The sequence below is a fragment of the Lampris incognitus genome, chromosome 13 (genome assembly GCF_029633865.1).
Source record: "Lampris incognitus isolate fLamInc1 chromosome 13, fLamInc1.hap2, whole genome shotgun sequence".
Lineage (NCBI taxonomy): Eukaryota > Metazoa > Chordata > Actinopteri > Lampriformes > Lampridae > Lampris > Lampris incognitus.
This window is the reverse complement of record NC_079223.1, coordinates 42416481-42429344: the sequence shown is the minus strand read 5'-3', so window position 1 is coordinate 42429344 and position 12864 is coordinate 42416481. Positions and strand designations below refer to the sequence as shown.

Here is a 12864-nt window from a genome sequence, read left to right as displayed (position 1 = left end):
GAGACCTGCTTGTTACCTCAGATGTGTGGCCAACGTCAACGACAGAAGTTCGTGGAATTACATTTTTCTCCTCGGGAACGTTTTATTTATGTCTCCAAAGATCCCAGCGAGCAGGAGGTCCACGTTGAACTTTATAGTACTATGTCTTGCCGAACAGTTTATTGGTATGCCATCGTTCATTAGTCTTGTAGACAAGACCACCAAGTCAGGACAGAGTCCAGACGGAGACTTCAAGGTGGCGAGTCCGAGTAAAGATCAGCGGGGACCAAAACTTAGCAAAGACTGACACCGAAACAGTCCAATCAAACGCCGCAACCAGCTGTAGCAGTCTACCATCGTAGCAAAAGTCAACATTTCATTACGCCGTGATATTTATTTAGGCTGTCCTTACCCTCTGCCAGAGAGGGAACGTTTCAGATTTACATTCCCCAGTGTCTCAGACGTAAGACCCGGACTGGATTAGGCCACACGTTATTGATCTGCTTTGGCAAAGTCTCACATGCATTTCACCAATAAAAACAAATGTAAGGACGTCCAGTTTATTTGTACCGCCCAGAACCACGAGGCAGTCCCGCAGGACTTTACAGTCAAAGGGAGGTGTGTCGAAGGTGTCTGGCTGGGAGAGCTGGCGTTGGATCGGCCGGGAGAGCCTGGTCTGCCTGGTCCGGTGAGCCCAGGGACCGCGGCCCTGCCCGGAGCTGTGCCCGAAGAGGAAACACCGAGGGCGGTCTGACAGGATGTGGAGGCGGGGCAGGCTAAGCTAACTGCTAGCCCATGCAGCAGTTCCCACAGTCGTCCTGGTTGGCGCTCGTCCTCTGGACAGTGATTTTTTTTTGTCTAGTTTGGGACACGTGTTAGTTTGGACACATGTGTTAGTTTGGACACATGTGTTAGTTTGGACACATGTGTTAGTTGGGCCATATGTGTTAGTTGGATATATGTGCTGTTGTCGTTTTTGTAGTTCTTGGACATGTGGTTTTGGTCTTTGTGTTTGTTGCACTGCTGTGGGCTGGGGGGGGAAACGATGTTTCCTTTCATCTCATGTACGCAAGTACAAATAAAGCGTTCCTGATTCCTGAACATACAACAGTATACAACATTACGGCAGCCTTTATGCTTGGACCCTCGACCCAAATGAGGGAAAATACAGGACGAGTCTTGCAGTTGTGTTGACAAACCACCTCATCTCCACACTGAGTCGGCATGTTGTGAAGTCGAGACCGAGACGATACCCAATTACTAAATCCCGTTATTCATTATGTCTTAACCATCATTTCTTTTCTCGACGCTGTCACCACACTGCGCTGCATATTTATACACTGACAAACGAGGTCCAGCCATGAAGCACACCATCTTGTCTAACTGGGTGGAGTGATGGTGCTGGTTATTTATGTTCCTCATGCAGAGCTTCCCTAGACAGGACAGGGTTTCTAACCACTGGCCTTCTGATCACAACGCTTAAAATTAAAGTAATGGCCTCTCTCCCACTTTCTGCTGCTGCTACTGAGTTTGGGCCATATTTTCGAACCCCTCGCGGCGTCTGCGCCCTCCATAGACGGGGAGCTGAGTCCATCCACACGGGGCCGGCCGAGGGCTCGGCCTTGCCCGGCAGGGCGTGGCGCATGTCTCCGCGTCGCCCGGAGGTCTCTGATGCGGCCCCCTCGGCGATGGAGGGGCTGGTGGGAACATTCTGTAGTCTGCGCTGGTATGGCGTAAGGTAAGCAGAGACCGAATTAGACCAGGTCAGCATGTCTCTGTGCCTCATTAGGCATGCTCGGGGCAGCGCCCCGCCCACGCACGCCGACTCCAGACACCGAGCGCACGGTTCTGGAAACGTCCTTATACAGCAGTCTTGTACAAAAATGGCCCCGGGACCTTAACGGTATTTACACCCTCCTTATTGTTTACATTCTGAAAAGAGTAAAGAAAACATGTTTTATGAGAACGTTCCACCCGCAAAGACGTGATGTCAGAGCCACAGCCCAAACATCGGGGTGGGACGGGGTAAACAAGCACTTCTCCCATCTCCATCCCTCCCTCTTCTTCTTCTTCTTCTTCTTCTTCTTCTTCTTCTTCTTCTTCTTCTTCTTCTTCTTCTTCTCTCCCTCCCACACTGCTCGCCCGTCCTTGGGGATCATCGTCACCGGCAGAGGACGGAGACCGAGGGAGCAGCCTCTCTCCTCGCTGTGTGCGACTGTTGATTCAGAGACAGGTCTCGGAGATGGGGCCTGACACACAGCCAGGGGACCGATGTTAGTAAACTGTGGCGAGACCGAGGGAAGATCTCATCTGACACACAGTGTGCACACACACACACACACCCACACACCCACACACCCACATGAAAAACACACCCACACTAGAACACACACACACACACCCACATGAAAAACACACCCACACTAGAACACACACACACACACACACACACACACACACACACACACACACATATGCTGAGGTCCTGGGTTTACTCTGGGCTCTGTGTGTGTGTGTGTGTGTGTGTGTGTGTGTGTGTGTGTGTGTGTGTGTGTGTGTGTGTGTGTGTGTGTGTGTGTGTGTGTGTGTGTGTGTGTCATCAGTGCCGAGCAGGAGCGGCAACCATCAGCGGGTAAACACTCAGGCCTCACACAAGCACAAGATGCTTTGTAAATATTTACATTTCGGCAGCCGGCGGTGGAGGAGGAAGAACATGGCGGACCGAGCAGCGCGGGTCAAACGCGCCCCAGCTCGCCATCCCCTCCCCTCCCCCCCCCCCGACTGTCGCCGGATTTCTGCTTAAGAAAACAACATTACCTTATTCATCATGCGTGCACCGCAGCAACCGTGGGCTTCTCCCCGTGCCAGCTAGCGAGGTCAGCTTGGTCGAGTGTGGTGGGGCCGAGCGTTTAATGGCGAGCAGGGGCGAGGAGGAGCGCGTCTCTCGCTCATCGCGGCCTCTTTGATGATGGAGAAAGAGAGATTAAATGTCAGCGGCGGGGAGTGGGAGACTTCAGGTCGTTCCAGTGGGAATCCGAGATGTTTCTGTGGTTACGACCCCTTGCCTCTGAAACCAGCCGGGCCCTGAAGTAAAGCCCACCAGCGTGTTCCCCGCTGCCTTTTGTCCCTCCTAGCCTCCCTTCGGTTTCAGCAGAGAGCCACGGAGCCCCCGCCCGCTCCCGAAAAAAGGACAACATGTTACTCCAACGAAACAACAAAAATTCTCTGTATTTATCGCCGTCCTTCAGATGAGACGTGAAACTGAGGTCCGGACTCACCGTGGTCATTAAAGATGCCATGGCACTTATTACCAAGAGTAGGGGGTCTCCTGTTGTCCTGGCAACATTTCCAACCTGGCTCTCTCCATCTGGCCACCTAATCATCCCCCTGTGTAACTGGCTCAATGACTCCTCCCTCTCCACCTCAAGCTGATGGGTGGTGAGCGTTCCGGCACAAAATGGCTGCCGTGCATCACCCAGGTGGGTGCTGCACATTGGTGGTGGTTGAGGTGAGTGTCCCCCCTTCAATGTGAAGCACATTGGGTGTCTAGATAAAGTAAATGTAAAGTAAATTATATAAATGTAATCCATCATCATTATTATTGTAATTATTATGATAATAATAATAATTATTACTATTATCCAGCCATCCATTATCCAAGCCACTTATCCCAATTGGGGGTCACAGGGATGCTGGAGCCTATCCCAGCAGTCATTGGGCGGCAGGTGAGGCGACACCATGGACAGGCCGCCAGTCCATCACAGTATTATTATTATTATTATTATTATTAATATTAATATTAATATCAATTATTTTATTAATATTTAATGTTTATTATATATTATGTGTTACACATTATTATCATTAATATTAATGATTTTAATTAATATTTAATATTATTATATATTATTTATTATACATTATTATTATTATTATTCATCGGATTTATCCAGAGACAAATTTAGATAGATTGTAAGGGCTTCCTTTTGTCCACTGACTGGCTGACTGGCTGACTGACTGGCTGACTGGCTGTGGTGGGGGATCCAGATGGCTCCATCTTACGTCCGCCACACACACCTCCGCAGAATCACAGCAGCGAGTCAAATGACTCCAGACAGGTGCCTCCTGTACCAGAAGTGACAGCGGGCGGCCGCCACGCTGTAAGCCGCTGTATCGAGCACTGCTCTGCAAAACCAGGGAAAACCCATTCCCCTACAGAACATATGAGTCTGCAGGAATGTCAGCGGAGGGAAGAGAGCAGAACTGGTCTAGTAGATGTGCACCCGTTCGAGGCTAGACCCGGCCGGTGTACAGATCTCCTATCGAAATGAAGAGCGGCCTTCTTGAATGGCGCCAGTGTACGGTGGCCTGGACTACACCACACTTCTGCAGCTTACCTTCAGGGTTTCTCCTAACTTCTTCTGGCACCACAGAGTTGGTATCGCCGTCACATTTACTACGGCATCAGGTACACCGTCAGTCACAGGGAGGTTTTACTTAAGTGATTTTCAACAACTTTCCAATGACTTTCCCACTGGAGTTGAACCCGCCCATCTGGCACCAGCGAAGGACAAAGCATGCTACAAAAAAGTATCTGCAGATGCTTTTTGACCCGGGCCTGCTCTGAGCATGCCAAAGGAATACCGAGACAAGCCAAACTTCCTTATGCAGCGCAGCAGAACACAAATAGTAACTTCTAGAGGCCTGCAGCCCCCCCCCTCCCACCCCCCGGACTACAGAGGAGAGGGGAACTGAAGGAGTAGGAAAAACAGCGGGCCAGAGAAGAGGTGGAAATGGGTGGTGGTCAGTGACCGGAGCTCTTCCTGCCCTAATCACAAGTCAGAGTATTTCCTTTCATTGTAGGAGCTCCAGACCCATTAACCAGCAAATGCACGTCAAACACATACTCGCAGACGAGCACGCACACACACACTAACACACACACACACACACTCACACACACACACAAGAGTATAATCATATAGACGTCCTAAAAAAATGCATTGTTATAGACATAACATACATTGACCATTGACTTTCATTCACTCCATCAAACACTATAAGCATGTGCTGATGGAAAAGCTAACACACACACACACACACACACACACACACACACACACACACACACACACACACACACACACACACACACACACATACGTACTATGTGGATCCTTCTTGGCACAGCCCGCTGCATTGTGCAGCCCGTTGGCTCTGCTCTGATAAACACTTCATTATGAAATCGAAGGGACACAGTAAATATTTGCTGGGCTGCTATCAGACAGTCCTATCTTGGCATGAACCCGGGCACCACATGGCTCCTGCCCCTTTATTTTCTTAATGACTTCGCTGCCCCTGACAACTTGACAGAATAGCCTGTTGAAAACACTTCTTCGAGAGGCTCCTGGAAATCCAACGAAGCAGCGATGCTTTGAGATGTATTCTCAGTCCGGGGCATCCGGGGCATCAGGGTGGTGTGGCGGTCTATTCCGTTGGCTACCAACACGGGGATCGCCGGTTCGAATCCCCACGTTACCTCCGGGTTGGTCAGTTGGCTGTGTCTGCGGGTGGGAAGCCGGATGTGGGTGTGTGTCCTGGTCGCTGCGCTAGCGCCTCCTCTGGTCGGTCGGGGTGCCTGTTCATGGGGGGGAGGGGAACTGGGGGGGACGTAGTGTGATGCTCCCACACGCTACGTCGCCCTGGTGAAACTCTTCACTGTCAGGTGAAACCCAGATAGCATCCGGATGTGGGCCACTTCAGGCAGTGATGCGGCACCGATGGCCTTCTTCTGGCCCTGGCAACATGGATGTGAGCCTGAAGTGGCCCTCATGTATAATAGCAAATATGGCCCAGATATCACAAAACAAATGTGGGCCACCTTTGGCAAATATGTGGCACATGCTATGGCTTGGTTCTGGCCCAGATCTGGCAAACAAACAGGAGCGGACCGCCCAAGTGTCATCATCCACTCGGTATGTGGGCCGGATGAAGAAGTGTCAGGTGTGGGACGGGTCCGGGCCACAGCGATACTGCTACCTGGGAAAGAAGCGGCTGGTGACTCCACATGTATCGGAGGAGGCATGTGGTAGTCTGCAGCCCTCCCTGGATCTGCAGAGGGGGGCGGAGCAGCGACCGGGACGGCTCGGAAGAGTGGGGTAATTGGCCAGGTACAATTGGGGAGAAAAAGGGGGAACCCCCCCCCCAAAAAAAAGATGTATTCACAGTTGCACACCTTGCCCCGTCGGAGCTGAATTCTCCAACTGCCTGAGGATTTCATTTGACCAAGTCATAGAAAACTGCAATGATGGGGGTGGGGTGGGGGTGGGGGCGAGGGGGGGTCGTTTTTCCACTACAGGGGCAGCTTGTTTCACAGGCCAGATGTCAAATGTGTCATAGTTATGTTATCTGGGTTTCCTGTTTCATTTTGAAGGCTCACCGGTCTTGCCATTTCTGTTCCCGCCCCCTGCCTCGCTCACCCGTCCCCCCCCCCCGGGTCGCCCCTGGCTCTTCGTCGGGTCGTTATGTTAGCTTGGCGCTTCACGTCTTGTCCTCCGGCCTTCCTTGCCGTGTTATTTTGGACTTTCGACCGTTAAGTCGTCGCTCTAGCCCCGCCGCCTGCGTCCGGGTCCTGGGTTCCTGCTCCCGGCACCACAGAGCGGGTTTAACCAGGAGTAAAGGTGCAGGTTCTCACGGGTCACCGGGGAGCTGGCGGCTCGTTCAGGTTTCCCGGGCCTTAAACTAGTACGAGGTGTGGTGAAGGGGGTCTGAGGTAGGACGCGTCGCTGCCCAGCGGAACCGTGTCCAGCTCGGGGTTAAGCAGCAGGTCGGTCATGTGACGCCGACGCCAGCCGCCAGCTCTGCAGCACGGGCCCCGATTCTCCCGTAGTCATACCAACTTCCAGCGGCCCACTCGCCCCGCACGGGTTGTTTTTTTTTCCGACGGGTGGCGGCGGTCACCAGGTCAGGGAGGAGGATCACAAGACACGAATTCGAAGATCAGATGTTATCCCGAGGGCCAGGATCCAGACACGCAGCTTCGACCAAAACCAACCAAACTCGGGCACCTTTCAATCCCCCCCCCCCCTCTTTGTGATGTGGGCTCAGGCTTCCTGCACACGGCTGCCGTTAAATCCCCCCCCCCTCCCCCCGTCTCCAACTTCCGGGGCAGGAAGCTCACCGCTCGCTGCTGTCTTGACTCCATTCCAGCACCAAAGACGTTATTTACACACGGCACCACACACACACACGCGGACTCAGTCTACGCGGTACCAGGGATTTTTGGGGAAGTGGTGATACATTTCCATGTTTGCACACAGATAAAAGATGACGGGGGGCGGCGCGGCTCGGGGGGCGGAGCGGCCGGCTCGTCTAGTCGTCGGGCGGTCGCCGGTTTGATCTCCAGAGAGCGTGCTGAAGTGTCCTTGAGCAAGGCGATGAACACCCCCACCCCAGCTGCTCCTGATGAGCAAGCAGGTTGGCGCCTTGCATGGCAGCCTCCACCCTCAGAGTGTGTGTGTGTGTGTGTGTGTGTGTGTGTGTATACACTGTAAAGCAGTGTGAGCGGTCGCTGCACCAGTATAAATCAAGTTTCTTACACTTTCATACTCGTCAGCCCCGCGTGGGCAACCCATGTGTTTACTACATTTCTTGGACGAAAACAAACACTCGAGGGCCCTCCTCTTCTCCCTGCACTGACAGCAGCGCCGGGCGGGCCTGACAGGAAGCGCGGGACACCGGCCTGCGCATGCTTCACAGGCATGCAAGGGGCCCGAATCCAAGTAGTGTCACAGGGCAGCAGAGGGCCCTACTATGAAAAGCAGCTTTCCAGGGCCATGCCAGCATGCACGACGCACACACGCCTCCGCAGCTACACCGCCGCAGTCGGACCATTACTCGTATTTCTGTGTCGAGCAACACGAAACCTCGCGCAGTTCAAACCGTGCACTGAAAACGACAGGAACAGCTCGCGCTCGCCAAACAGGAACTCATCATTTGCATTCTGGCGGGACCGCTAGATAGGACCCTCTGACCTCCCAGCCCGGCCTTCATAGAAAACCCAGACGGTACACCGAGGGAACTCTTTCAAAATGATTTTTATTGGGAGAACTACAAAAAAATATACAGTACAAAGTTAACAGTCTCACACTCAATTGTAGTGAACCGACTCCCCAAAAAACAAACAAAAAAAAAAACTTATTACAACTCAATGTCGTCTTTTTGTCCGTTTTTGTTACATTCAAAAAAAGCTTTTACTTCTGATAAAGTAGTCAAAAGTACATAGTGCGCATCCCCTGTACCTACTATGTACAAACCAAAACATGTTCAACCACTTCCCCCTCCAGCAAGTTCAACACTCAGACTAGATTCAATCTCGAAAAAACAAAACAACAAACAAGGAAAGGAAGCAACCAAAAAAAGAAAAAAACAAAAACAAAACCACAAAGAAAAGAAAAATCAGAGTATAGAGAGGAATGGGGACTTAGAGAAAAACAAAAAAAAAAGAAAAAGAGAGAAAAGAGAAAAAGGTTACGGTTGTTGTGCCAGAATATCTTGTGAGTGGTAACAACCTTCAAACAAGTAATTTCAGAATCCAACACTACATTCAGTTCAACTTGTGTAAAAAGATGCCATGTAGGAAAATACTTTATTTGGTTAATCTTAAGGCATATCAGGATGGTGGGCCCCATAGGCACTACACAATAATACTGGGGCACGGGAGGGGGGGGGCGGGCGGGGGGGGGGTTGCTACATTCTTTAGCACGTGGCTGGAATCACAGTGTGACCTCGTGCAAACAGAAAAAACAAAAATACTTTTTGGTTAATTTGTTGACTTGGGTTCTTTGTCACTGAAGTCTGATCAAGATACATACATATATATATATAAATATATATATATATATGCATATGTATAAAAAGTAAGGTTTGGACGGTCTGTACAACCACATTGTTTACATTCTACAGAAAACATCTAAATAGGGATTCTCCAAAACGCCTTCCACAGCACATGACACGCAACCTCAGGAGCAAACAGCAATCACGCAAACCTTTAATAAAACGTAAACAAGGAAACAAAATTAATGAAATAAATATCACATACGTTCTCTTAAATTAAGATCTTTTTTACTCATTTACAATAAAAATAACCGAGTGAAGTTACAAAAAAAACAAAAAAAAAAACAAAAAAAGGAGAAAAAACAAACAATATATATTACTGTGAAAAGAACATACACTCCACTTTATGCAGATTAATAATGGCGATCATAATTTAAACATAAAAGAATATAGATCTATTGCTTCATCATACTTGATAAATACAGTATGGACACAAATTACCAATGTAGCCTATACTTCTCACAATAAATAAGTTAAATAGTCCATAGCCAGTTACACACTGCTATGTAATCACTCAAAAACAGCTAAAAAAATATATATTCAACCATCAGCAGTGATTTCCCCAAACAAACCGAACGCAAGAGTGCTTTTAACCAAGCAACAACTAACTAGAACTAACCAAACGAACCACTGGGTGGCGCTGTGAGACAGAATAAAAGTCTGGAATGGAAGTTGAAGCTTTCAGAAATGTGTTTTTTTTTAAACAAAAAGGAAGAAGAAGAAGAAAAAAAAACAAGTGTTACTTTTTTTTGTCAAGGCATATTCTTGGCAGGATGGAGGAAATCTGAAACCGCTTAATGTCTCTTCTTGTCAAGTCATGTTACACATCTATCCCAGGAAAAGTGTGCCTCGCCTGAGAGATAGAGGGGAAATATGGGGCTGCCATGAAATCGTAGCCCTTGGGCAAAGACACTGATGGAATGGCTTCTGTTGCTATCTACTTTTTTTCTCTTTTTTTTTTACAAATTTTTTTTTACAGCTATCATATTACATACAAAGAAAAAAAACTAATGCCAGATCAAGGATACGTTTCATCCGTTGTAAATAATATGAAAAAAAAAATGAAAAAAAAAGGATGATCAGTCATCTGAAATCGACAGCCTGCTGAAGATTGGCAAACGTCTTCCAGCATCCAAACTCGGAGACTCGGAGCCGCTGATACTTCCGGAAGAGCTGAGGGACCCGCTCGCATAGCTCTCCCGGTCAGAGAGCGAGTCCGGCGGGCTGGGAGGGGGCTCGAACACCGGCGACTCGTTCAGGCGGCGCAGCGACTGCAAGTGGCTTAGGTTGTAGGTGGGGGAAGGGGGGCACATGCCGCCGCCGCCGCCGCCTCCGCCGCCGTGCATGCTCCCGTAGTAGGAGCCGTTGCTGGAGTGGTTGGCGTAGCCGGCGGGCGTGTGAACAGCCAGGGGAGCCAGTAAGGCTTTTAGGTCCTGCCCGGGGAAAGAGAAGGCACTGTTGACGCACGACATGGAGCTGGGAGACAGCACCTCCTCGTAAAAGCAGCAGGAGGAGGAGGAGGAGGTGGCCGAGGACGAGGAGGGCGGCGGCGGGGTGCGGGACGTCGGACTCTCGAGAAGGGGCGACTCGAGTCCGTGGTGGGTGGAAAACCCGGAGAAGCTCAGGCTGTGGTGGAGCTTTGGTCTGTCTCTCTGGTTGTACGCAGACTGCTGCGGCAGCGCCTCCCTCTGACCGTACAGATCCCGGCCGGAGGTCTTGGGCTGCTCCCCCGCCTGCACGTTGGCGTTGGCCGGAGCGGGTCGGCGCTCGTCGGCGTTGTGGATGAAGTGACACCGCGGCCCGTACGGGCAAAAGCCGATGGTGTGGAAGGTGCGGCAGGGCTCCGTTTTGTACTTAGGGTGGCGGGACAAGCTCCGCAGCTCGTGATAGCCGTGCGCGAACTGACACTTCTCGCCGTACTTGCACGCCCCGTTCTCCTCGAAGGGCCGGCACAGCTCCGTCTTGTAGCGGGTGGAGTTGATCTGGGAGCCCGGCTTCTGCTGCAGGACCTGCAGCTGCTGCTGCTGCCCGCGCTCCCCGGCCTCGCTGTACGCCCGCTCGCGGAACTTGTTCTCCTTGTTCATGAGCGCCGTGCCACCACCTCCTCCTCCTCCGCCGCCGCAGCCGCTCTCCTTCAGGTTGCTGTAGGAGCCGACGGAGAACTTGTTGCCGTTGTTCGTCGACTCCGTGTTGCTGGTCGAGTTCCTGCGGAAAAATCCCGGCGCGAAGGAGTTGCTGGAGCCGGTGGTGGAGGTCACCGGGGCCCCGACCGCTTTCTTGTCCAGCATGCTGTTGATGTGGATCGCGTTCATGTTCATGCTTTTGTCATGCTGTCGGGGGGTGGGGGGGAGGTAAAGGGGAGATAAAGGGGGAGACGAGAAGTTAGCGATGCATTTCCAAAAGTACAGCCTAAAATGAAGAAAGAAACAAAAACAAAGCGGCGAGTTTCTCTCGAGTTGCAAACTTTTCTCGAGTGCGCCAAACTTCAGAACGACGTTACTGACAGTCAACAGGTTGGAGGTGACGTAGGGCCGAAAACACCGCGTTTACAAGAAAAAAAAACAACAAAAAAATCCCAAAAAGCGGGACCCTTTGCAAGAGGCGCCGTCAGCTAAGACACAAGTTAGAGGAGTTTACCTTGTAAAGCATGTCCATGTCGTAGAAAGTGGACAAAATGGTTGCAGACATGTCTTCTCCCGGAGTTTGCCGTCTCACCCTCTCTCTCATGTAGGACCAGCCAGGATCCTCGTAAAGACGGAACAGCGAGTGTGGATTGTGCCACGACTGGTTTTTTTTTTTTTGTTGGGGGGGGAGAGGGGGGGAAAAAGTCTTGAAAAGTTTCTTAAAAGAATCGGATGTGCAATTCCGGCGGTAGGCACCGTTAGAGAGAAAACAGGGAAATTTAAAAAAAAAAAGGGGGGGAAAAAAAAAGCGTTGTGTTGGAAGTTGTTGTCCCCTCGACGAAGCGCTGAGCCGGAGTGCCTCACTGCCCGCTCCTACTCTGCACATGTATATAAACGCTCGGTGGCGGCTGGAGAGAGGCTGGAAGGGGGAGGGGCACTCCGAGAGTTGTAGAAACTTTTTTTTCTCCCCCGGGGCCACGCCCCCTTCTCCGAAATCTTCCATTCACTGGTTGGCCGCCTATTTTTTTGCGCCACGCCTTGAAATCCAACCCCCCCTCCCTCCTTCTCCCCCCCCTTAAACCCCCCCCTCCTCCCTCTCAATCAAACAACGAAATTTGTGGAAGTCGGTTTTGCATTTGGCCGCGCGGGGGTTGGGGGTTGACTCGCGCTGTGAAAGAATGCGGCACAATTTGATGCTCACTTTTCGGGAAAAAAAATTATTTATAATGAAAGAAAGAAAGCCCTCCTTCGCTTCCAGCTCTCTCCCTCTCCCGATGGCTCCCCCACACCCCCCTCACCCCCCCCCCCTCCCCTCCCCGGGTCTCTGTGGACGGGGGTGAGACCACAAGTATGAGGAGAGAGGAGTACAGGCAGAGTGCAGTTCAATTTTTAGAATGGAGCGGTTGCATAATCAACTTCCACAGCCGAACTAACATATTCCAGTCGACCAGACGTGGAAAAACAAAACAAAACAAGACGGTTTGTACACTCCCGAGTACAAAATGACCTACTTAAATATCTTTTCCCTCTCGACTTGCGAGTCTGAAGGCAAGGCTTAGACGTTGGCGAGTCTGCAGCGCGCCGATACGCGAGAGGATAAAGGCGTAGTCCGGCTAAACGCGACGCGCTCGCTCGCTCTCGGGAAATCATTTCAGGCCACTCGTCCGAGCGCCTCGGAAACGTGTTTTGCCTTTTCTGCCACGCCAGTCCGAGAGCGACCGGCACTGAAGGAATGCGGTCTTGCCTGCGAAAGGACAGAGCAACACTGCCCCCGTGAGAGCAAACGCTGAAGTGGACGTTAAAACGGACGAGCGCGCCACCTGCTGTCCGGGACAGCGGTCCGGGAGGCAGGGGCGAGAGGGGGAGA

General features: G+C 51.2%; 1 protein-coding gene across 1 annotated transcript; it reads right to left on the bottom strand.

Annotated features, from left to right (window-relative positions):
* Positions 1–8057: 8057 nt before the first annotated feature.
* zfp36l2 (zinc finger protein 36, C3H type-like 2) lies at positions 8058–11842 on the bottom strand. The gene is made up of 2 exons (XM_056291544.1): positions 11512–11842; positions 8058–11204 (listed from the first exon to the last, which is right to left on the bottom strand). Exons 1-2 carry the CDS (start codon positions 11599–11601, stop codon positions 9954–9956), a joined length of 1341 nt encoding a protein of 446 aa, XP_056147519.1. The 5' UTR covers positions 11602–11842; the 3' UTR covers positions 8058–9953.
* Positions 11843–12864: the final 1022 nt, after the last annotated feature.